Source organism: Microtus pennsylvanicus, chromosome 3, assembly GCF_037038515.1.
Source record: "Microtus pennsylvanicus isolate mMicPen1 chromosome 3, mMicPen1.hap1, whole genome shotgun sequence".
Lineage (NCBI taxonomy): Eukaryota > Metazoa > Chordata > Mammalia > Rodentia > Cricetidae > Microtus > Microtus pennsylvanicus.
The window spans coordinates 61,254,214-61,280,551 of NC_134581.1; the positions used below are offsets into that span (position 1 = coordinate 61,254,214).

General features: G+C 43.9%; 1 protein-coding gene across 2 annotated transcripts; it reads left to right on the top strand.

The window, feature by feature from the left end:
- Positions 1-1,858: 1,858 nt before the first annotated feature.
- On the top strand, positions 1,859-25,848 carry Tmem202 (transmembrane protein 202). 2 transcript variants are annotated; one of them, XM_075965678.1, is made up of 6 exons: positions 1,859-1,936; positions 2,135-2,381; positions 8,467-8,616; positions 8,925-9,056; positions 9,515-9,773; positions 25,593-25,848. In XM_075965678.1, the coding sequence occupies exons 1-5, from the start codon at positions 1,859-1,861 to the stop codon at positions 9,733-9,735; spliced, it is 828 nt and encodes a 275-aa protein (XP_075821793.1). In that variant the 3' UTR covers positions 9,736-9,773; positions 25,593-25,848. The 2 variants fall into 2 exon arrangements, with proteins under 2 accessions (XP_075821793.1, XP_075821792.1); XM_075965677.1 differs by lacking the exon at positions 25,593-25,848 and having other exon boundaries at positions 9,515-9,843.
- Positions 25,849-26,338: the final 490 nt, after the last annotated feature.

The following is a 26,338-nucleotide window of genomic DNA, read 5'->3' on the forward strand; positions in this document are numbered from 1 at the left end:
CAGTAAGCCACAACCTTGTAGCAATACATAGATTAATAGAAATAGGTTAATTTAATATGTAAGAGCTAGCTAGGAATATGCCTGAGCCTTTGGCCAAACAGTGTTATAATTAATGTAGTTTCTGTGTGATTATTCAGGTCTGGGAAGCCAGGAAATGAAAGTGCAGTCTCTGTTTACAGTTTGTCATACATGCACAAAGACCTGAGTTCAATTCCCAATACTCACACACAAAGCCTGGAGCGGTGGCATGAATCTGTAACCTCAGTGCTGGGGAAGTAGAGATGCTAGTCTCCCTGGGCCTTTCTGATCAGTCTAGCCATATTGGCAAGCTCCAGGTTTCTTGAGGTAGACAATTGATGTCAACCTATGGCTTCCATATACATGTGTATTCATGTACCTGCACAGTATGTATATACATGTGGATACATGGCACATACAAATACATTATTCACACACAAGGAAGTCTGCATGCTACAGTGTGGGCATGGATTGATATATAGAACTAGTGGTTCTCACCAGTCAGACTACCGAACAGGTTTAAGCAGGTCATGGGAGTCAGGAAGAGTGTGTGCTAGAACAAGCTTATAGTCAGGCATCTAGATTCAGACCAGTTTAGGAACCAGTGTTTCTATATGTGCCAAGCTAGAGCTGGTGATGTGGCAGAGTATTGATTTGAAACAACCACCAGTCTGAAGGACAGACTGCCCTCTGCATTGTGTCTTTGGTTTTTTGAGTTCTTAGCAGGTGAGGGGTTAGGATCAGGTGCAGACAGTTGTTTAAGAAAGAGACAAGTTATCACTAGGGCATTGATGGACTGAGCCGGACCAGGGAAAGATATAGAGCCTACACCACCGCAGTATCTTGAAGAGTGGTTACCTTTAGTACATCAGATTTTCATGTCCAGGGCAACGACTTCTGGCATTGTAGTGGGTCCTGCCAGCAGTGTGTCAGCAGTAGAGTGTCCTTCCATGGGCAGAGGGTACTGAAAAGAGGGAATGAGAGGACAGCGAGACTAGTCAGTAGCTGAAGGCTTTGTACAAGCCTGGCCATCCACGTGAGAGTCCGAGAGCACATGTAAAGATGGAAGGAAAAGGGATGCCCCTCTGACCTCTACATGCAATCACCCATCACACACACACGAATACACACAGACTCGTACTAATACAATATTTTTTTTTTGAGACAGGGATTTACTGTTTAGCTGTTTAGTCCTGGGACTTTCTTTGTAGACCAGACTGGCCTCAAACTCACGGAGATCTGCCTCCTGAGTGCTGGTATTAAAGGCGTGCACCACCATCAACTGGCCTCATAAAAAATTTTCCTTATTTTCAAATAAAAGGGAACCCGAGTGAAAAAGGAAGGAGATGGATGCTGCACAGAGGGCCGTGACTGACAGGTTCATAGCGATATCAAGACTCCTAGAGTTCTGGCAAAAGCAAGAACTGTGTAGGCTACGGCTATGGATGCATTCACAATCTTCAATTATAATCACAAACAATGAAATTTGAGTTACACTATTAAAATTTATTCTGAGAGAACTGTGTCTTTACCTTCATATTTCAGGGGCTGGCATGAAGTCTGGCACACAACTTCTGAGAATAGATGTGTAAATTTGTTTAATAAAGTCAGAAACGTAGTGAACACCTCTCTCTCTCTCTCTCTCTCTCTCTCTCTCTCTCTCTCTCTCTCTCTCACACACACACACACACACACACAAACTAGTGATTTCTTCCTGGTGCTATAAGAATGGGGAAAAAATGAAGGAGCATCAGGACGTTTACCAAGGATTCTTCTGGCCATGCGTGAGGAGACGTTGCGACAAATTCCATGGCAGTTAGAAAGTGAACTGGCTGCCAAGATGGAGAGGAAGGAACAAACCATGACCTTCTACAGTCCTGAGGTCACCAAAATAAAAGGGGACCGGAAATACCAAAGGGTGAGGAGACAGAAAGTCAGAGGGGAGGAAAGGAAGGGGACTTGAAGACAGAGCTAGACAGAAAAGACCACCTTAGAAATGTTGAGTTTTAAACAAGAGGTAAGGAAACAGGCCTACAAATCAAGCCCAGGTAGAGAGAGAGGAGACTTTGGAGACCTGGGGCTAGCTTCTCGGGCACTATTTCCCTCATCCTTGTAGCCTACCCTTCCCACCAACAAGCACTCGATGCCAGCCCAGAAGCGGCAGCAGTATGTGGATCAGGCATACACCTACACCCGGATGTTCGGTGGCAGCCTCTCTGGCTTTAGCCTCCTGGTGCTGATCTGCACATCCCCACTGAGCTGGGTGCAGTTCCTGGTGACCAACAATGGCCTTGAGCTCAACGCAGGACTCTGGACCTTATGCCACCATGAGCTGTGCTGGAGCCACGCACCCAAGCCACCCTGTGAGTGCCACGAGAGTCGATGTCACAGGCCCCACGGTTCCAGAGTTTTCTGCCACATTGTGCTTTTGCTTTTCTTCCTTCAAGATCTTTGGATCTGAGACAAGTTGTGAATGTGACTGCCCTTTCTACTGGTATCCTGTATATGTCCTCTTTCCTAGCCCAGGTTGATTCCTGTCCCAAATGATTATGAGCTAGTGGTATTCTTTTGATATTTAGAAGATGCTACTATGTAAGCTTGGGACAGGTTTGGACACAGGTGACTCCCACCATTGATACTTGGGTGTCCTTTTTTTACCTGGACTCCTCTCTCTAGATTAGGCTTCTTACTGACACACACAGGTGGGTCCTTTAGTACCAGAGGTCCTGAGAGTTTTGATGCCTTGACAGCTAAACTTTCTGCCCTTTGAAAGATGAAGTCTGAGCTGGGAATGAAGTACCTAGTAGAGTACACACTTACCAAATACAAGGCCCTGGGGTCTGCCCCCAGCGCTGCATGTGTGTGTACATGCACACACACACACACACACACACACACTCTTTCTCACACACACATGCATGTGTGTGCACACACTCACCACACACAAGTCTTACTTTAAAAATTTGAATTAGGGGCTGGAGAGATGGCTCCAGGGCCTCTGACACCCTCTACAGCACCACATCCCAACTTGTGACATACACTCACTTACACACAAATAGAAAATAAATCTTGCCGCGTAATGGTGGCACACGCCTTTAATCCCAGCATTTGGGAAGCAGAAGCAGGCAGGTCTCTGTGAGTTCAAGGCCAGCCTGGTCTGTAGAGTGGGTTCCAGGACAGGTTCCAATGCTACACAGAGAAACCCTCCCCCCTCAAAAAAAAAAGTATTTGGGGCTGGAGAGATGGAGCGCTGGCTGCTCTTCCAAAGGACCTGGGCTCAATTCCCAACATCCACACAGCAGCTCTCAACTGTCTGTAACTCCAGTATCTGACACCTTCACACAGATATACATACAGGCAAAACACCGATGCACATAGAATAAAAATAAATGAAAGAAATAAAGAAATCTCTTTGAAAAGTAGAGAGTTTTGGTTCTATAGGAAGTGAAGGTTTGAATTCAGTGTTAGGACCTTTGATTTTGGTTTACTTTTTTGTTGTTGTTGTTAGATGGATTAAAAGACAAAACCAATGAAGTTAACCAAATACAGATGTTTTAAACTCTATAGTTAGGCATTTCACTAGGCTGTGTAATATGTGGCATTAAGATTCTTGTGAGTAGAACTGCTTAATTGAGAGGGCTAGACTCTGTGAGGCCCAAGCTTTGCTTGCTCCCACAAAGCTGCAAGGATCCATGTAGCTTTGCAGGAGCTGAGGAGGTGAAGTTAGTGAAGGTTGTGGGATGAAAGAAGTGCGTATTCCCCTTATGGGGAAAGAGAGTGTGCACTGTGCATCTTAGAAAGAACTCCCAGCAGCGTGCCTTCATCCTCTGAATACTACACTCCTATTGGGAATATCTCTAGTAGTTGATGCAGCAGGAAGACATCACAAGTCCCCAGTTCTGAAAAAGAAAAATTAAAATAAAAATGAAGGGTGCCGGGCTTAGTGATGCATACTTCTAACCCCAGCACTTAGGAGGCAGAGGCAGGAGGATGTCTGTGAGTGTGAGGCCAGCCTGGTCTACATAGTGAGTTATAGGACAGCAAAGGGCCGCATAGAGCAACCCTGTCTCAATGTAGAGGGCTGTGGTGTGGTTAAGTAGGCAGCAGGCTTGCCTACCATGAGCAAGGTTTATGCAAAGCATTAGCACCTGGTTATACTCTTAGTATTCAGAAGGCAGAGACAGAGGATCAGAAATCAGTTTGAGAAAGCCTGCGATACACAAAACTCTATCTCAAAAAGAAAAATGATCATGTGCTCTTATTTCAGAAAAAAAAGTATATTAAGCATGCTAGCACATGCCTGTAACCTCATTCCTTGAAAGTGGAGGAAGATTGTAAGTTTGAGACCAGCCTGGGTTACATAGCCAGACCTGTTTTAAACATCATGTGTGTGTGTGTATTAACATGCATGTGTTACATATTTATTTATTTATTTGTATGTATGTGTATGCCGTAGCACATTTGTGGAGGTCTGAGCACAACTATCCAGAGTTGGTTTTCTCCTCCCACCCTATGGGTTCCAGGGATCCAACTCGGATTTTTTGGTGTTTTTTTGTTTGTTTGTTTTTGTTTTTTTCTGCTGTTGTTGTTAGTTTGTTTTTGGAGACAGGATTTCTCTGCATAGCCCTGGCTGTTGTGGAACTAGGTCTGTAGATCAGGCTGGCCTCGAAACTCACAGGGATCCACCTGCCTGTGCCTCTTGAGGGCTGGGATTGAAGGTGTGTGATTCAGGTTTTTTGGCTTGGCATCAAGAAGTGCCTTTACCCACTGAGCCATCTTGCTGCCTACACATATCCACCCATCCACCCATACACACACACACACACACACATACACACACACACACACACACACACACACACACATCAAAATCCTGTGAACTAGTGTCAGCCTAAGGGTGAACTTTTTAAAGATAAGACTGTCATAAGCTGCCAAGGCCAGGAAGGGCAGAGGGTGTGAAGGGACTCAAGACTGGGCTCCCAGACAAGGAAAACCAAGCCACGGAGTCAGCCAGGCTCTCTAATGTCCAGTTGACACTCATCGTTGTTTATGTTTTGTTTTATCTCCACAGTCCAGGTTTTCCTGTTTATTATGTGTCAGTGCCGAAAAATGATCTCCAAGCTTAGCCTTACAGCTCTTTAGTTCACACAAGAAAAGAGGAAACCAACATTTCCTAGCATAATAATCAAATCGATCCAACTTGGGCCAAGTTCCCTGCTGTAGACAAGGACTGATTGGGATATTGAGAGTTAAATACTGCAAAAGTTACCTAGGTGACAGGGTTTCACACAGAACCATCTGGGCTGATGGCTCTCAAGGTTACATGGCCTGCTCAATCTCAGCGTCCCAGTCTTTAGGATAGATGCCACCTTTAAATTATTTTCTTTCTCGTGTGCTAACTTGTTGGAAGCCTCAAAGCAATTCACCTCTGTGGTCAGGCTTATACTTTCTGTCAATGGAAAGGATTATTTTTTATCATAAGGAACAGGCTGGAGAGAATAAAATGAAATTTATGAGGCAAATCTTTTTTTTAAAGCTTCGTTTCGTTTAACTTGCTTTTTTTCTTTTTAAAGATAGGGTCTTCGGCTGACTATGTAGTTGAGGACAACCTAAAACTTCTGATCCTCTTGCATGTGCATCCTAAATGCTAGGATTACCCGTGTGTACCACCTCACCTGGATAAAACTGAAATAATCTGTTTGTTTGTTTTGAGACAGGGTCTCAACGACTAAGTAGCTCTGATTTTCCTGGAACTCACAAGGTAGACTATGCTGGCCTTGAACTCACAAAAATCTGACCGCTTCTGCTTCCTTAGTGCTGGAATCAAAGGCGTGCACCACCATTCCTGACAAATTAGAATAGTCTCGGTACACAAATTCTTTGTTCTAGGTTGCTTGGAAACTGCACTTGGATTTTTAGGTTTAACTGTGCTTAGAGGGGCTGGGTGTGATAACACACTCCTGTAATCGCAGTACTTTGAAGGGATCCGCAGGGTTATCTTGAGTTCAAGGTTAGCCCAAGAGTGAATACTGACTCTGACGTTTAAAAGTGCTGCTGAGAGATGACTCAGAGGTTAAGATCACTTGCCGCTCTTCCAGAGGACCTGGGTTAGTTTCTCAGCTCTCACATGGTGGCTTACCAACAGTTCCAGGGGTGTCTGACACCCTCTTCTGGCTTCCATGCATACTCGATGTGGTGGACAGGCATCACACACAGAAAACAATGAAAACACAATAGAAAGAGTGGGGTCTTGAGTAGAGTGCAGGATGCCTGGCTGACACGAACAAGGTCCTGGGTTCAGTCCCAAGCATGGATAAACTGAAAGGAAACACAGTGCTTCTAGAACTTTCAGTGATAGGGCTGAGCTACCTCCTGCTTCAGTCACGTGTGAAAGACACTAGAGAGGAGTGTCCCATCCAAACAATGCTGGAGAGGTCGTTAGGACCAAAGTAGATCAGAAAAGCTTCTACTCCCAGGTAGAAATTTCTGTCCGTTTATTAAATCTTCCGTAAAATAATGATGGGAAGCCAGAGGAGGGATAGGTTTCAGGCCGGGGATGTACCTACCACCCTTACTCTAGAATCAGCATCCACCCCGCACAGGCAGAACTAAGAGAAGAGAGAAGAAAGGGCCCCTGCACTTTGGAGGCAGAGTTCATGGCCAGCCTGGGCTGCGTAGTGAGCTCTAGGTCAGCCAAAGCTACATAGTGAGACCCTTTCTCAAATAGGAGAGAGAGAGAGAGAGAGAGAGAGAGAGAGAGAGAGAGAGAGAGAGAGAGAGAGAGAGAAAGAACGAGAAAAAAGGGCTGGCACTTGGGTAAGGCCACTGGAACGTACCAGACTTTTTTGGCCACCAACCAGCTCCCAAATCATGACTTAGAGATTTAATATTAATTACAAATGCTCAGCCTTATCTTAGCTTTTATTTTAATCTGTTTCTCTATGTTTTGCCTTAGGGAGTTTTACCTTTCTTTATATCTTACTTTCCTGCTGTCTCTAAGTCTGGTTGACTGGTGACTGCCTGGTGTCTGGCCCCAGGCATCTCTCTTGTTCTCTCCTCTCTTCTTCCTTTTGTTCTTCTCTCAAGCATAGATTTCCTCTCCTATTTATTCTCTCTGCCACCAGCCTTGCCTATCCCTCTTTTGCCTAGCTATCCGCCATTCAGCTCTTTATTAGACCAGTCAGGGGCCTTATGCAGGCAAGTGAAACAAACACATCTTTACATAATTCAACACGCATCCTTACATTGTTAAACAAGTGCATCATAAACAAATGTAACACATATTCACATAGTTAAAATAATATTCCATGATATTGGAATGATCTTCCAGACTCCTAAACAAATGTGAAATAAGGCCTTGGGAGCCTCTCAGAAAAAGAGAGGACTGTGGGTATTAAATCCCTATATTATGATAAATTTGAATTTGAAATCATTGCAGTATAGAAGCTAAAGTAAATGTGACTCTATTTTGTAGTCTTCAGGTGACAAGAGAAAAAAAACCAGAAAAATGAACTCCAGGTTCAACAATAGATAATTCATTGGGCGCCGGGCGGTGATGGCGCACGCCTTTAATCCCAGCACTCGGGAGGCAGAGGCAGGTGGATCTCTGTGAGTTCGAGACCAATCCTGGTCTACAAGAGCTAGTTCCAGGACAGGCTCCAAAACCACAGAGAAACCCTGTCTCGAGAAACCAAAAAAAAAAAAAAAAGATAATTCATTGGGCAAGTAGTGACCGTGATAGACTAGTGTATAGATAGCCACTGAAAATTATGTTTATGGAGCTGGGCTTTGTCTTCACACTAAAGAAAATTCCACGTAATTAGGTACTAGTGGGGTGTAATTCCAGCACAGGCACAGAAGGATCAAAAATTCAGTGCCAGATTGGATGCGTAGGGAAACCCTGTATCAGAAGCGGGGGTGGTGGTGGTAATAAAGAGACAATGAATACTTAGTAAGAAGATCTTATTAGTGTCCATGGTACCACATGGCAAACTCCATTTTATCTTCTGTCCTTCTCCCATCTCTGAGATTTTATCTAGCTTTAATTATTTTTTGGTTTTGGTTTTGGTTGTTTTGAGACAAGGTTTCTCTGTGTAGCTTTGGAGCCTGTCTGTCCTGGAACTAGTTCTTGTAGACCAAGCTGGCCTCAAACTCAAGAGATCTGCCTGCCTCTGCCTCCCGAGTGCTGGGATTAAAGGCGTGCGCCACCACCACCCGGCTTCTATCTTATATATATATACCCATTCGTTTGTCTGTCTGAGACAGGTCTCAAGTAGCCCAGGCTAGCCTGGAATTCACTATGTAGCTTTGGCTGACCTGGAACTCCCTAGTCCTCCTGTCGCCAATTCCTGAGTACTGGGATGGCAGGTGTGTGCCCCTCTGCCCGTTCTCCGGCTTTCTTGGAGGATGTTATTTACTGGACTAACCAAGCCTTTCCTCTCCTTGCAGATTACCTCCAGTATTCCAGGGCCTTGTTCATCATCTCCATCCTCTGCATGCTCACTGGCCTTGCCTTGCTCCTCAGCTCTTGCCGCCCTGCCGAAGGAATCGTGTCCTCTAAGTTGGATCTGAAGGTGTCCATCCTCAACTTCTGCTCAGGTACTGACTGACAACACACCAAGGTAAAACAGTCCAGGAGACTAAGCGTTTCTGGGGCTCTCATGCTCTTCCCTATCTGTTACCGCGCTTCAGCATCCCACCGAGTGGCCAGCTCCCTGCCCTATCTCATTGCATAGAGCATGCCTTAACTGTCTTATATCAAGGGGTGGACCCCTTCTTTCTCTCATCTTTAGTCTTTTGATCTTCGCCATGGATATGATCTCTGCAAATGAAAGAGGAGCTGGGGGTGGCAGTCAAAGCAGAAGGAAGATGCTGATAGGTTATGACATCTTTCCTTCTGGTCCCAGCTGTCTGCTTGCTCCTCTGCCTCAACCTGTTTCTGGCCCAGGTGGAATGGTACACAAAGAGCACCATGGATTCAGAGTTCCTGTGGGCCTATTATCTTAATTGGTGCAGTGACATCTTGTATATCTGTGCTGGTGAGTCAGCCCCCAGCTCTGCGCTAAGGAGGAGGGAACGGGAAGTCATTTCTGTAACAGGAGGGTAGAATCGAGAAGAAATAGAAGCATGGCAGGTTTATATGTGGAGAGGCAGTGTGGTGTGTTGTGTTGGGAAAAGCTTAGATTTGACAATCAAAAGCCTAGAATTAGTAACTTGTTCTCTCACAAAATGAGGTGTGGATGGGTTAAGTAACTTGCTGAAGGGCCCACAGAAAACAATAGCAGCATTGTTGAAATCCAGGGGAGTCAAGCTGTATTCTAACCAGACTGGAATAGTCTAAAGCAGCAGTCACTGGAGGGTAAATCAACCTGGCCGGGGGAGGGAAGGGTTTACTGAAGGGAGACCTTTTAAGACTGAGTATGAGAGATGAATGCTGTTGTTAAAGCTAAGAGACCGTCTGTCTACTAAACCTCACCTCAATTTTCCCCTCCTCTAGGGATCATCTCTTTCCTCAACTACATAGCTTTCCAACCTCATCCTCCTGATGAAAGTGTCAGTACGATCCCACCGCAGAAGTCCAGGCTGAGCTTCGGTCCAGGGCCAACAATACCGCCTGCTACAGCTGGAAAGTCAAGTTCTGAGGTGGAACTTCTAAGTTTGAGAGAGAAGAAACAAGCAAGTGTGAGCGGGCAGAAACAACCGAAGACACGACTGTGACAGAAACAGGGAAGGCTGTATCCTGCTGTCTAGCAGAGGTGGGCTGAGTGAGAAGTGATTGTGCAAATTTGATGAAACCTTCTGATATCATGTCCATAGCAGCATTAAAGCTAACAAAATGTCTTTTGTGTGTGTCATATCCAAAATATGTAAAACCATGGGAAATGAAAGGGCTGCCAGGCGGTGGTGGCACACGTCTTTAATCTCAGCACTCAGGAGGCAGAGGCAGGCGGATCTCTGTGAGTTCAAGGCCAGCCTGGTCTACAAGAGCTAGTTCCAGGACAGGCTCCAAAGCTACAGAGAAATCCTCTCTCAAAACAACAACAACAACAACAACAACAATAATAATAGTAAAAAAATGAAGGGTTGGGGGGCTGGAGAGATGGCTCAGAGGTTGGGAACACTGCCTGCTCTTCCAAAGGTCCTGAGTTCAGTTCCCGGCAACCACATGGTGGCTCACAACCATCTGTGGTGAGGTCTGGTGTCCTCTTCTGGCCTTCGGACTTACACGCAGACAGAATATTGTATACATAATAAATAAATAAATATTTTAAAAGAAAAAAAAATGGCCGGGCGGTGGTGGCGCACGCCTTTAATCCCAGCACTCGGGAGGCAGAGGCAGGCGGATCTCTGTGAGTTCGAGGCCAGCCTGGTCTACAAGAGCTAGTTCCAGGACAGGAACCAAAAGCTACAGAGAAACCCTGTCTCGAAAAATCAAAAAAAAAAAAAAAAAAAATGAAGGGTTGAAGAAATGGCTCACTAGCACCCACAAGGCTCCTTAAAGAATAGGTGGAAATGAGGAGATGGAGGACATCCAATATCCTCTTCACGCACACACACACACACACACACACACACACACACACACTATCTCTCTCTCTCTCATCTTTTTTTGTTTGTTTTGTTTTTCGAGACATGGTTTCTCTGTGGCTTTGGAGCCTGTCCTGGAACTAGCTCTGTAGACCAGGCTGGTCTCGAACTCACAGAGATCCGCCTGCCTCTGCCTCCCGAGTGCTGGGATTAAAGGCGTGCGCCACCATCGCCCGGCTCTCTCTCTCATCTTGAAAGAAAAAGAAGTTAATGAAAATTCACTTAGAAAATCTATTTTATTTTTGCAAAGATTTATTTTATTTGCATCTATGTGCCTGTGTCTCTGTGTGTGTGTCACTTGTGTACCACCAGAGGTCAGGAAGGAGAGAGCATAAGGTCCCCTGAAACTTGAGGCAGTTGTCAGCTGTCTGACTTGAGTTCTGGGAACTAAACTCAGGTCCTCTGGAAAAGCAACAAGTATTTTTTGTTTTGTTTTGTTTTTATTGAGACAGGGCTTCTCTGTGTAACCTCCCTGGCTGCCCTGGAACTCACTCTGTAGACCAGGATGGCCTCGAACTCACAGAGATCAACCTGCCTCTACTTCTCCCATGTGCCACAACCGCCCAGCAGCAGCAAGTATTCTTGACTAATGGAGTCCTCACTGAGATATGTTTAAAGATAATGCTGACAGAATTTGGAGTCATAAATGACAAAAGCAAACAATATGCAGTATGTGCATATTGTTTTCAGGCACTGGGGAGTCTCAAGAACCTAAGCTGTCCTTGATGAAGAGGGTTAACCTGAATTGTTTTTACAGTCTAAGGCTTTGGGCACTCTCGGGGTGGAAAACAGTGAGGTAATACTGATGGATATGGATTGGGAGTCACCAGAGGAGAAAATATTAACTATCCCAAAAATCCCCTCTCTAGCCAAGGGTGCTAGAACCAGAGCCATATGAATGCTAAGCATGCATTCTGCCAGTCAGCCACAATTTCAGCCTTTCGTAAAGCCCTAATGCTAATTGAAGCTCCCTGTCAAACTCTGAGTCCTAAAGATCCCTGACACTCATTCTCCGTACCGGCTCTCCCTCCTCCCCTCCCTTCCTCTGCTAATGTGTGTGTGTGTGTGTAGGTGCATGCACCCCTAATGCGCTTGTATAGGTCAGAAGTTGATCTCAGGAGTCTTCCTCTACCACTCTGCACATATTGATTGATTATCTATCTATCTATCTATCTATCTATCTATCTATCTATCTATCTATCTGGACAGTGTCTCTCACCATTGCAGCTACACTGTTTGGCTAGAGATCCCTGGGATCCACCTGCCCCCTCTCCCCTGCACTGAGTCAGAGATGCACATAGCCATACACAGTGAAGATCTGAACTCAGGTTCTCATACTTCCGTGTCAGGCAGTTCACCTGCTTAGCCATCTCCCCAAGCCCCCGTTGTGTCTTGCGTACCTACCATTGCAGCCACTGCTCCCTTGGTTGAGCTTCGTTCTTTTCTCCAAGCCTGGCAGAGGAGCAGACCAAGTGCCCAGGTTTCCTTGCTGCACTCAAAGTCAAGCTCCTGGCTACCCTTATTTTAATATAAGGATTTACATAATGTTCGTAGAAAATAAAAATAACCTACATGGTGCCATCCCATAGTTTTTATAATCCCAACCCCTGACCAGCAATTCCCAAACATACCCAGATGGCAACTGGTTTCTAAGTGGGCAGGATCGTGAGTACTCACTCACAGAGAAGCCGAAGCCCACAAGACTGACTTAGGAAACCGTTTATTCAGTGCTTAACTCGCCTTTCCTGGAAGCATTTATTGCTACTTCCTAAATTCAGTTAGCCTCCTTATAGCTGCCCGCCCTTCAGCCTGTTCTTGGGACAGTGCCTGGTGCTTGGAGGACTCTGCAGTCAAGGCAAGCTCCTCCCACCAGTCCCACGTAAACAGCCTCTGCAAGGGGATTAGCTAATTATTTTATTCATCCAGGTTCAAAATCCTTATCTACAGTTTCATTTGAATACTTTTCTTGACTTCATTGAGAGGACACTGAGCACTGATGTTCACGGAACAGACGTTTTAAACAGGTGCTGGGGGAGGGCGCGGGAGGCAGGGAGAGGGTTCTACATCGGAGTGAGAGTAGAATCTGGATATTAAGAAAGAAATTGTACAGGACCTAGGTACTAGGGAGCAGTGAGCTTTCCCACTTTGATTGCCTCCCTAGAAACTGAATAAATTAGTCCTTTCTCTTTCTTTGATTATAAAGAATTCCTTAAAGCAGGAGAGAGGGCCAGTGATTAAGAGAACTGGGTGCTCTTGCAGAAGACCTGAGTTTAGCTCTCAGCACCCATGTCTGGCAGCACACAGCTTTTTGTAACTTCAGTTTCAGGGGATGCAACAGCCTTTTCTGGCCTCCATGGACACCTCTACACACACACACACACACACACACACACACTTTTAAAAGAGTTCCTTTAAAAAGCTAATTGTATTTTCAGCCAAATTGGGTAATAAATTGCCCTTAGATACATACTCTACCCTAAATACTTTTTGTAGTAGATGAAAGGGAAGAGGGAAGAGAGAGTCCTCGTCAAAACAAGACTAACAAATCACACACCAGAAACAACAAACAAAACACAAACTAGGGTCTCAAGACAGATTAGTGTAAAAATAAATAAATAAATAAATAAATAAATAAAGAGTTCTAGAAAAGAGGCCGAGCAAGCAGCCGCCAAGTACTGACTAGACCTGTAATTTATTCAGAACTTGGACCCAAAAGGCCACAAATCCAACAGTGAATCAGCCTATCAGGTCATTAACTGCTTCTGTAATGTTCCTTAATAGCATAACAGGACAGGAGACCTAAAGCACCAAATCAGAAGATCCAACTTCAGGTGGTGGTGGTGCACGCCTTTAACCCTAGCCCTTTTTGGGGCAGGAGATCTCTGTGAGTTCAAGGCCTGACTGGTCTACAGAGTGAGTTCCACGACAGCCAGGGCTGTGGCCTGTCTCAAAAAACAAAACAACAACAAAAAAAGGAAGGGAAGGAAGGAAGGAAGGAAGGAAGGAAGGAAGGAAGGAAGGAAGGGAGGGAGGGAGGGAGGGAGGGAAAAAGACCCGAGTTGAGGGCTTCGAGGGTTTGGATAAAGTGCTGGCTGTACTGGTGTAAGACCTGAGTTTGGAGCCTAGGAACCAACATAAAGCTGGAAGAGATAGCCGGGCGGTGGTGGCGCATGCCTTTAATCCCAGCACTCGGGAGGCAGAGGCAGGCGGATCTCTGTGAGTTCGAGACCAGCCTGGTCTACAGAGCTAGTTCCAGGACAGGCTCCAAAGCCACAGAGAAACCCTGTCTCGAAAAGCCAAAAAAAAAAAAAAAAAAAAAGCTGGAAGAGATAGCAGAGGTCTGTAACCCCAGGCTCCCACTCGGGATGGGAGACAGAGCAGGAGATAGATCTTAGGTCGGCTAGTCTGGGACATGCAGAAATGAACACTGAGAGACGAACACTCAGTATAGTCATCTTCCTCCATGTGTCTCCATACACAGGAACACACGCACACACTTGGGGGAGGGGAGGGAGGGGAAGGGAGGGGAGGGGAGGGGAAAGGAGAGGAGGGGGAGGGAGGAGAGGAGAGGGGAGGGGAGGGAGGGGAGGGGGAGGAGAGGGGAGGGGAGGGGAGGGAGGAGAGAGGAGGAGAGGGGAGGGGAGGGGAGAATATGAACAAACAAACAAGCAAACAAACCTAACTTTAGACAGTGCATCTTTGGCCAAAATAAGAAAACATTGAAACATCCAGATTGAGTGGTGGGGGGGGGGAACAACAACAACGAAAGTGCCTATAGGAGCTGAGGATGCAGGCAAGCACACATGAAGCCCCAAGTTTCCATCCCTGATAGACCAGGTACGGCTGGCACACACCTGTGACCCTAACACTCGGTAGGCATCGGCAGTATCAGAGTCTTTTCAGCTACATAGTCTGTCCCAGGGCACCCTGAGCTATGTGAGTGAGACCCTATTTTATTTATTTTCAAAGGTTTATTTCATTTTATGTGTCTGGGTGTTTTGTCTCTATGTACGTCTATGTGCCATGTGCGTGCAGTGCTGGTGAAAGCCAGAAGATGTCAGATGCTCGGGAACTGGAGTTACAGTTGGCTGTTAGCAGCCATGTGGGTGCTGGGAAGTGAACCCAGGTCCTCTGTAAAAACTGCAGTTCTCTTAACTGTTGATTCATCACTCCGGCTCAAAACACCTGTCATCTACCTATCTGTCTGTCTGTCTATCATCTATCTATCTATCTATCTATCTATCTATCTATCTATCTATCTATCTTTCACCATCTAGCTATCTATCTTTTGGTTTTTGAGAAAAGATTTCTCTGTGTACTCTTGGATGTCTAGAAACTTACTCTGTATACCAGTCTGGCCTTGAACTCAGAAATCTGTCTGCCTCTGTCTCCTGAGTAATCGGATAAAAGGCATATATGCCACTACTGTCTGGCAAATGCCTTAATTTATTTTCAAAATCTGCTTTTATGTAGGTATTCCAAGAAAATGTTATAGAAACCTAACAGTCAACAGTAGAGTATTAATTCATTGAATTTGTGGGTACATATGACAAAAAATTTAGACTAAATTATAATGAGATAACAAAAGAGAGCAAATCTATGAAAGAGAAATAGAAAGAAAACAAGAATAAGTTTAAAAGAAAAGGAGCTAATTAAAAATCGTGGACATTTAACAAGTAGGCACTGGAATAAAAAATTAGTGGAATTCTAGGCATGGTGGTTCACGCCTGTAATCCCAGCACTCAGGAAGCTAACACAGGAAGATCAAGAATTTAAGGTCATCTTTTACTACACAGCAAGTCTGAGGATATTCTGAACTACATAGGACTATATCTCAGATTTAAAAAAATAAGGCCTGATATGGCCTGATATGGTAAAGTGGTTGCCAAACAAGCATGAGGACCCAAGTTAGCACCTACATAAAAAGCTGGATGCAGGTCTGGTAAGGCTGCATACACCTGTATCCCACAATGCTATTGCTAGCTTTAATTATCAACTTGAAACAACCTGTAATTACCTGCCAAGAGTGTTACAAGGAGGAATTTTCTACAATGGGTTGGTCTTTAGGAGACTGTCTAATTAAATTTAATGACGTGGGAAGACCAAGCCCACTGTTGGTGGCACCATTCCCTAGGCAATTCTAAGAGTGGAGAAATTGAGCAAAGTACAATCAAGCAATCAAGTGAAGGGGTGTGCACTTCCTCTCTTCTGATGACTGAGAATGTGATATAACCAGCTGTTTTCAGTTCCTGCCTTGTTGGTTTCTGTGCTATGATGGACCAGTTGTTTCCAGTTCTTGCCATGTTGCTCTGTGGTATGATGGGCTGTAAAAGCTAAAACAAGCCTCTTTCCTTTAAATTGGATTTTTCCAGGGTATTTTCATCATAGAAACAGAAATGAAATTAGAGCATATGATATAATCTAGAAAACACACTCAACAAAAAGAAAATAGCCAGGCTTGGTAGTACATACTTAAAATCCTAGCCCTAGCTCAGGAGGCTGAGGCAGGATAATTCAGTTTGGTTATATAGGAAAACCCCATGTCAAAGAAAAAGAGGAAGGCAGGAAAGAAGGAGAGAAGCAGGGGAGGAAGACTTTATTTTCAAATATGTAGAACATTTACAAAAATATAACAGTTTCAAGAAATGCTAAATGCTCTTTATTTCATTTGTTTCTTTATCCAAATCACAACAAATTAAACCTGGATGCAGTTAACAGAATGATTTTTTAAAGATGTCTCCATTTTAAGAACATTTAAAAAGTAGACAAATAGAAGTCACAATGGAAGCAATAACTAGAATTAATCAAGAATGAAATAATTATGAAAATCAACCCCCGGCCGGGCGGTGGTGGCGCACGCCTGTAATCCCAGCACTCGGGAGGCAGAGGCAGGCGGATCTCTGTGAGTTCGAGACCAGCCTGGTCTACAAGAGCTAGTTCCAGGACAGGCTCCAAAACCACAGAGAAACCTTGTCTCGAAAAAACCAAAAAAAAAAAAAAAAAAAAAAAAAAAAAGAAAATCAACCCCCTAAGGTGTTAGAGGTATGGACTGGGCCTCCAGAACTACATAAAAATAAAATAAAACGCTAACAACATTAATCTGAAACAAAAATATTATTTAAAATAAATGAGTGATGTATTCAATTTTCAAGTCAGCAAAATAATATTTTTCATATTTTAAAATATGAAAAAATAGGTCCAACCATTATCTTGTGTTACCTTTTCTGTTGCCATGGTAAAATACCCTGACAAAAACCACTCAAGGCAAAGCTTATTTTGCTTAGAATTGGTGGGTACAGCCTGTCACATCAGGAAAGTTAAGGCAGGCGTTTGAAGCGGCTAATAACATTGTATCCCTACTCAAGGACAAAGCAAACACTGACCACTCTCACTCAGCTTTGAAGCTACTGGTCACATTGTATCCACCCTCAGAACAAGCCACCAGTAAACACTCTGACTCAGCTTGCTTTCTCTCTCTCTCTCTCTCTCTCTCTCTCTCTCTCTCTCTCTCTCTCTCTCTCTCTCTCTCTCTCTCTCTCTTTAAAATGCAGTCCAGCGCGCCTGGCAGTGGTGGCGCACGCCTTTAATCCCAGCACTTGGGAGGCAGAGGCAGGCGGATCTCTGTGAGTTCAAGACCAGCCTGGTCTACGAGAACTAGTTCCAGGACAGGAGAGAAACCCTGTCTCGAAAAACCAAAATAAATAAATAAATAAATAAATAAATAAATAAAATAAAATGCAGTCCAGGAACCAAACCCTGGGAATAAATACACCCACATCTAGGGAGGGTCCTCAGTAAATTAACCTAATCGACAATTCATTCCATTCCTGGTATGCCAGAAGCTCTTTCCTAGGTGATGCTAGATCCTGCCAAATTCACAATTACCATCACAACTAAAATCTAATTCTGTGGACAAAAACTAAATAAAAGACAAACTACAGCACCTGGAGAGATGGCTCAGTGATTAAGAGCACTGGCTACTTTTTAAGAGGACCCAGGCTGATTTCCAGCACCCACATAGAAGCTCATAACTGTCTGTAACTCCAATTCTAGGGAATCTGATCCTGCCCTCTGGCTTCCACAGGCACCAGGCTTACTCATGGTACATAGATGTATATGCAGGCAAAGCATCCAGGCACACATAATTAATTAATTAATCTTAAGAAAAACATACTGCAAGCAAATATAATTAAGGGAAAAGAGAAGAAAGCTTAAACAATATGAACAAAAAGGAAAATGTAGCTATGTACATGTCTACATATATGCATATTCAGTATATTTTATGTAAATCTCTCTATTCTTCCTTGCTCATATTTTTCTATGTTAAGTGTCCCAGAATGACCTTAAACTTTTCCAGGTTTTTCTTATAACACTAACAAGAATCTGTTTAAAGATTTATTTATTTATTATGTATACAACATTCTTTCCATGTATGCTTGCATGCCAGAAGATGGCACCAGATCTCATTATAGATGGCTGTGAGCCACCATTTGGTTGCTGGGAATTGAACTCAGGACCTCTGGAAGAGCAGTCAGTGCTCTTAACCTCTGAGCCATCTCTTCAGCCCTCAAGTATCTGTTTAATATTTTGAACCAATAAAATGTCAAAATACCCACATTAATAAATTGTGAATTCACTACTACTCTTTTTCTTCTCTTGGGATGTGGTGGAGGCTGAGATACATTTGAAAGATAAGAAGATGTAAATTACCCACATGGAGGTGATTTATCAAATATGTAATAAGGCATTTTGACTGTGGTCACAAATTTAAACGAACAGAGCAAAACAGGAAGCTTAGAAACAGGCCTGCTTATGTGGAAGCATGACATGTTAGAAAGTATTTAACAGGGAACAAGGAAATTATAACTGTTCAGATAATGACGCTGACTCGGGAGGCAGAGGCAGGCGGATCTCTGTGAGTTCGAGACCAGCCTGGTCTACAAGAGCTAGTTCCAGGACAGACTCCAAAGCCACAGAGAAACCCTGTCTCGAAAAACCAAAAAAAAAAAAAAAAAAAACCCAGATAATGACGCTGACACAACCAGACTCTGCTTTCTCTAAGTTTCCCTAAGTTCCAAAAGATTAAAGCCCTAAATGTGCCAAACAAAATGTTAAGAACCTCTGCTGGGCATAGTGGTGTGCAGCTTTAATCCCAGCCTTCGGGAGGCAGAGGCAGGTGGATATCTCCGAGTTCAAGGCCAGCCTGGTCTACAAAGCAAGTTCCAAGACAACCAGGGCTACACTGAGAAATCCTTTCTTGACTCCACCACTCCCCCCCCACCAAAAAAAAAGGGAAAGAAAACTTTAAGACCCTTCAGTGGGTAATCTGAACATCAAAATGAATATGGAGCTGGGCATGATGGCTCTGTAGTCCTAGCACTCAGAGAGCAGAGACTGGAGCATTACCTGAGCCCAGGAACTTGAAAGAAGCCCAGGAAGCACACTGAGGCTTATGTGTCTTTAAAAAGCCAGGTAGTGGGCGGTGGTGGCGCACGCCTTTAATCCCAGCACTTGGGAGGCAGAGGCAGGCATATCTCTGTGAGTTCGAGAGTTCGAGACCACCCTGGTCTACAAGAGCTAGTTCCAGGACAGGCTCCAAAACCACAGAGAAACCAAAAAAAAAAAAAAAAAAAAAAACAACAACAATAAAAAGCCAGGTAGTGGGGCTGGAAAGATAAGCTAAGAGCACTATTTCTCTACCAGAGGACCAGAGTTCAGATCTCAGTCCCTACATTAGGTGAATTAAATAAACCTGTAACTCTGGCTCCAGGGTCTGACCTCCCTAGGAGTTTGCACACACACACACACATCCTTTGGGAAAAGATATTTTTTTCTGAGAAATTTTCAAATCCTTATTTTATTATCACCAGCGGCAAGTTCTTTGGAAGCAGAATATCAAATTATCACTCCCCAAAGTGTTTGCTAGCTTCAAGGGGGAGACATATCTTTGCCATGGAAATATTTGGCAAGCGTCACAGTATCAAGACGGCACCACACAATGTGCCCCTTGATTCGACACAGCGGGAGGTAGACACAATCGCCACTGTAGTGTTTTGCTTAGCAATGTTTGACCTGGTTTTATAAGAGAAAGAGTCACACAAGTCCAAAATGTGGGGCATTCTAGATGATAACTGGCCCAGACTATTCAAGGACACCACACTGCGAAGACCAGAGGGAGGTACCAGGATATTCAAATTGAAGATGGAAAATGTAACAGGCAGATCCAATGCTTTCATTCTGAATGTCTAAAACGTGTTTAAACATCCTTTTGACAACTGGGGAAAGTTGAGCACAGAAACTATGCTGGTGGTTGTATTGGATGAATGTGATGTTTTCCCCAAATTACTAATAATGTGGGTGTGTAGGAGAACATTCTTGTTGCTTAGGAGGTGTATTGAGATGTCTGGAGGTGAAATGTCACCGTGTGTACTGCCTACTTTCAGATAGTTTGCCAAAAGAAATAAATATGTGTGGAGACCCAGGAAGAGAATAGGTCAAGACGCTGACAGCTAAAAATATACACACTCCAGAAATGTGTCAGCTCAGTGTTTCTCTGGGTTGGAAATGTTGAAAAATAAAGTGCATTTTTGAAAGGAAATTATTAGTGAAAACAGTTTTGCATTTTGGGATTTTTTTTTGTTTTTGTTTGTTTGTTTTGAGACTGGGTTTTTCTGTGTAGCCCAGGCTGTCCTGGAACTCAGAGATCTGCCTGCCTCTGCCTCCTAAATGCTGGTTTCTCTGTGTAACAGTCCTGCCCACTCTTTAGACCAGGTTGGCCTTGATCTCACAGAGATCCACCTGCCTCTGCCTCCCTAGTTCTGGGATTAAAGGCGTGCACCACCACAACTGGCTCAATTTCTTTTTTGTTTGTTTGTTGTTTTTTTTTTGTTTTTTTGAGACAGGGTTTCTCTGTGGCTTTGGATCCTGTCCTGGCATTAGCTCTTGTAGACCAGGCTGGTCTTGAACTCACAGAGATCCGCCTGCCTCTGCCTCCCGAGTGCTGGGATTAAAGGCGTGCGCCACCACCGCCCGGCTCAATTTCTTTTTTAAAAAGATTTTTATGTGGGCTGGTGAGATGGCTCAGCGGTTAAGAGCATTGCCTACTCTTCCAAAGGTCCTGAGTTCAATTCCCAGCAACCACATGGTGGCTCACAACCATCTGTAATGAGGTCTGGTGCCCTCTTCTGGCCTGCAGGCATACACACAGACAGAATATTGTATACATAATAAATAAATAAACATTTAAAAAAAAGATTTTTATGTTTATATTATGTGTATAACTGTATGTGGGTATGTTCAACCCATGCATACAGATGCACTTGGCATCCAGAAACGGGCATCAGATCCCCTAGAAAGCGGAGATTTGGAAATTAGGGAGTCGCCCACTATGGTGCTGAGAACAGAACCAGGGTCCTCTACAACAGCAGCAAGGGCTCTGAACAGCTGATCCATTTCTCCAACCCTGTAATTTCTTTTGATGAGACACTTCAATATTCCTCCCACAAAGTACTTTTCCCGGTAGTGTCACCTCAGGGACCAGTACTTTGACTTACATTTGGGGGAGACATTCAACATCCAAATCATACCATGATATAATGAGGAAAAAAGATGAGCCAGAAAAAAAAAGGGGGGGGGGATTCTTCCTTCTTCAACAACCTCAAGAAAATTCAAAAGACAAAGTTAAGGAGTTCTTAGTATTTCACATGAAGAGGAGAGAGATTACTTCATCTTTCCACCATTGCAATAATATATCCATTTATACACAGTGTTTTATGCACATATGTACACACACACACACACACACACACACACACACACCATGGTTACCACTCAGAAATTGGCTATGGAGAGGTAGAACACATTTGTAATCTCAACACTTAGATTGAAGAATGAGTTTGAGGCCATTCTAGGTTACATAAGAATCTCCTGGCTAGCCTGAACTACATATAGATACATACACAGACACACAGATACACACAGACACACGCACAGATACATACAAACACCCACATTGAGGAAGGTTGGGGGGAGAGAGAGGGGGGGAGAGAGAGAGAGAGAGAGAGAGAGAGAGAGAGAGAGAATGAGAATTAATTGCCCAGGCTTATCTTGTTTTTTATCTCCTTCACTTTCTTTCATTCATTTTAACAAATTCTGCTTGAGTACCTACAATGGATCTGAAATAATTTATGCTCCATTCTCTGGAGCTTACGATTTAGTAGCCGAGGCCAGCTCTAGCACAAACAACTCATTAATTACAGTTGTGTTGAGTCACAGGAGGACAGGTACAGAACGCTACAGGTCCAGCACAAGCTGAGCTGTAGTGTTAGGGAGGTTTTCACAGAGGAGAGACTTAATCTAAGATTTGAAGAGTGGAGTTTGGCCAGGAGAACAAAGAGCGGAATTAACAAGGAAGAGCCTGTGCCGTTCTCCAGTGTATTTAAAGAGCAATCATCTTTTGAGTGTCCTCAAATGGAGTTGGCAAGATGGGAAGAGCTGGCCCCCAGAGACAAGGACGAGAAGGCTTGGAAGGGTTGAGGTAGTAATGATAAAAATCAGTTTCTGAACCAGGCAGTAGTGGTGCATGCCTTTCATCCTAGCACTTGGGAGTCAGAAGCAGGCTGATCTCTGTGAGTTTGAGGCCAGACTGGTCTACAGAGTTTCAGGAGAACAAGAGATACACAAGATACACAAAGAAACCCTATCTTGGAAACCCCAAACCAAAAAAAAGAAAGAAAGAAAGAAAGAAAGAAAGAAAGAAAGAAAGAAAGAAAGAAAGAAAGAAAGAGAAGAAAAGAAAAGAAAAAGAAAGAAGAAAAGAAAATATATTTTATGGACATAAATGTTCAGTTATCTTAGATGAACACTTAAGGTCAAAACCAGGACTGGAGAGTTAACTCGGAGATTAAGAGCACTTGTTGCTCTTGCAAAGAACCTGGGTTTGGTTTCCAGAACCCACATAGTAGTTCATAACAACCTGTAATTCCAATTCCAGGAGATCTACTATCTTCTCTGACCGCCACAGGCACCAGGCATGCAAGTGGTACACACATACATGCATGCAGGCAGGCAAAAACCAATCATACATATTTGATTAAATTAAAAATGTCTTTCATTTTTTTAAAAAAAGAATAAAAGCTCTTAAAATAGAAATATATTCAAGGTCTTCCCCTGTTATGTTCTCAATAGGGATGCATGAGTTTCAGTTGTTCACTTGCAAATGCTTGTGGTTATCAATTCATTTAATGTATACATTTACCTGCACATATGTCTGTGCACCATGTGTGTGCCCTGTGCCAGGGAGGCCAAAAAAGGGCATTTGATTCCCTGGAACTGGAGTTAGAGATGGCTGTGAGTCGCCATGCAGTTGCTGGGAGTTGAACCTGGGTCCTTTGCCAGAGCAGCAGGTGTGCTCCAGTCCCGTGGTTGTAGAGATGGCTCAGAGGTAAAAGTACTGAGGTGCTGCATGTATATGGTGCTTACCATGTGTACACGCACGCAAACCACAAATTTGGTTTGTGACATGCAAAATTTAAATTATGTATGTATTTATTTGGTTTCTTAATACTTATGACAAATATGCCTCAATTTCCTCTGGAAATTTCCTCAAAAGTTCTTTGAGACACCAGTCAGAGAACAGAATCATTGACTCACCCATCCTGAGGCTGGTCCCACAGATCGCATAGATTTTAAACTAGCTATTAAACCTGCCTGTGACCCTTGGCCACATTCATCTGGATGAATGTGTGGTCCTTGGCACCAAGGATGCAGTTTCTCTTGGAGCATTTCCACATTTCTACAGCATGTACAGGTCCGGGAACTTGCTGACATAGCTTTGCATGTAGAGGCTGTGCTTACTCCTCCAGGTCCAGTGTACGTGCAGAAAGCAATATTTATTTTATTCCTATTTTACGTGTATGGACGTTTTGCCTGTATGTACGTCTATGCACTAAAATCCATAAAAAAAATTGGAGATAACCAAATCCACAAAATTGTGCTCTAACCATGTCTGGTACCCTCAGAGGCCAGAAGTGAGTGTCAGACCCCCTGGGCCTGGAGTTACAGATGGTGATGAGTCACCATGTAGGTGCTAGGTACCAAACCCAGGTCCTCTGCAAGAGCAGCAAGTGTTCTTGATTACTGCGCCATCTCTCCATCCCCAATAGTAACAAATAAATAAATTAATATTAATTAAAAATTTACACTGATACTATGAGAAATTCACTTGATAAACAGTGACCACATGGCCTGAAGTTACTGGTTCCTTGGGTTAATTACTACAGTGTCCCTCACATGGCTGCTGGCTTACCTTTGCAGTCGGCAAAGGCTTTTGTTTGTTGTTGTTTGGTTTGGTTGGTTGGTGAGGATACCTAACATATGCAAAGCAAGCATTCTACTTCAAAGTCATGTGCCCCAGTCCCTGTTCACAAGCTCATATTGTCGGGCACAGACTGAGGAAGGTTTTCTATCTCCATCCCAGGAAGAACTAGGGCATGATGCTTACACTAACACCCACCTAACAGTAAGTAATGGATCCACAGCTGAAGATCTGTTCACTAGACACATGCAAAGTCTGAAAGGTGAGACCAATAAGGCTCAAATGAGAAGGAAGTGGGAACATAAAAGATCGGAAAGCAAACGAGACCCAGGCATTGGAAAGCTATTGGAATTCAAAACGCAGTTAGGCAGGCAGGGCAAGGCAGCGTTACATATAATTGTCATGTGAAGTCAAGGTTGTCTACCCTAGCACTTCCCCACATGCACTGTGGCCCAGTAAGGCACGCCTGCCTCTGCCTCCTGGGTGCTGGGATTAAAGATGTGTGCCACCATCGCCCAGCAACCTAAATCTCTGGGCCCCATGTGGTGGACAGAGAGAACTGACACACCTGAACATTGTCTTCTGACCTCTGCAGTCCTTCCTCCAAATAAACAGATGTCAGATGTTTAAAATGTTTAAAATAAGAACATTAAAAGCCGGGTGGTGGTGGCACATTCCTTTAATCGCAGCACTCGGGAGGCAGAGGCAGGCAAATCTCTGTGAGTTTTAGGCCAGCCTGGTCTATAGAGCTAGTTCCAGGACAGGCTCCAAAGAAAGAGAAAGCCTGTCTGGAAAAACAAAAGCAAGCAAACAAACAAACAAAAGAACATTAAAATATTATCATATCATTCTACCAGGAGTCCCAAGGAAGTATTTAGGAATCCATGGACAGAGTTTTCTAAGCGTATATCACAAATGTTGACTTTTAAGAACTCATGCCAGTCAGTACTGCACTGATGGTGGAGAGTCTTCTGGCTTGTGTTAATTTCATTGGTTAAATAAAGAGGCTGCCTTGGCCCTTTAATAGGACATAAAATTAGGTAGGCCGAGTAAACAGAACAGAATGCTGGGAGAAAGAAGCTGAGTCAAGGAGTCGCCATGATTCTCCCACTCTAGACAGACACAGGTTAAGATCTTTCCTGGTAAGCGCACCTCGTGGTGCTACATAGATTATTAGAAATGGGTTAAGAGGCTGAAACTAATGGGCCAGGCAGTGTTTAAAAGAATACAGTTTCCATGTAATTATTTCGGGTAAAGTTAGCCGTGCGGGCGGCCGGGTGGCAGGAAGCGGCCCGCTGTTCTTATTACAACACTGCACTGTAAATTGGCTGAAAATTTCCCAGCTGTTGGGCTTCTGGCCCCTTTGGAAATCAGGGAGCAAGTTTATTCAGTTTCAGTTTTCCCTGATGTAACATTAGAGTCCCTTTCAGCCATAAAACTAATCAATGATTTTGAATACTTCCAATCTTTGTGGTGTGTGTGTGTTGTGCAGTGTATGTGTTGTGTATGTGCTGTGTGTGTTGTGTGTGTGTGTGTTTGTGGTGTGTATGTGATCATCCAAGAGCTAGAGGTTAACATTAGAGATCTTTCTCAATTGTTTCACCAATTTTTTTCTTTTTCTTTTAAAGACTATTTTTCTAATTTTATGCGTGTCTTACCTGTGTGTTTGCAGGTGCACCCCATGCATACAGTGCCTGCAGAAGCTAGAAGAGGGAGTCGAATCCCCTGGAACTGGAGTTTTAGACTCTTGAGAACTTCTGCGAGCCGGGCGGTGGTGGCGCACGCCTTTAATCCCAGCACTCGGGAGGCAGAGGCAGGCGGATCTCTGTGAGTTCAAGACCAGCCTGGTCTACAGAGCTAGTTCCAGGACAGGCTCCAAAGCCACAGAGAAACCCTGTCTCGAAAAACCAAAAAAAAAAAAAAAAAAAAAAAGAGAGAGAGAACTTCTGCGGATGCTAGAAACTGAATTGGGGTCCTCTGCGTGAGCAGCAAGTGCTCTTAACGATCGAGGCATCCCTCCAGGTCCACTCACCTTAGTTTTGAGATAAGAACTCTCACTGTACCCAATGCTCTCGGATTCCACTAGATTTACTAACCATCCTCTCTCTGCCTCTCCAGCACTGGGATTATAATCATGAGCCACCATGCCTGACATTTTACATGGTTCTCATACTTGTATAGCAAATACTTTACCATCTATCCAGTCCCAGGTGTCCAGGTGTCCTCAATCCCTTTCTATTTCTGTCCATTCTTTGGATTTCAGCTCTTTTTTTCTATTTGCCCCAGGCAAGGCAAACAAGAATAAGTCAATCTCCTCTACCCTACTTCAACTAAACCTCTAAGGCTCTCAATTCCTCTACATCCCCAAATATACAGAATATACTAGTTGTCGTTTTCTTGACAAACCAGAGAACTCCA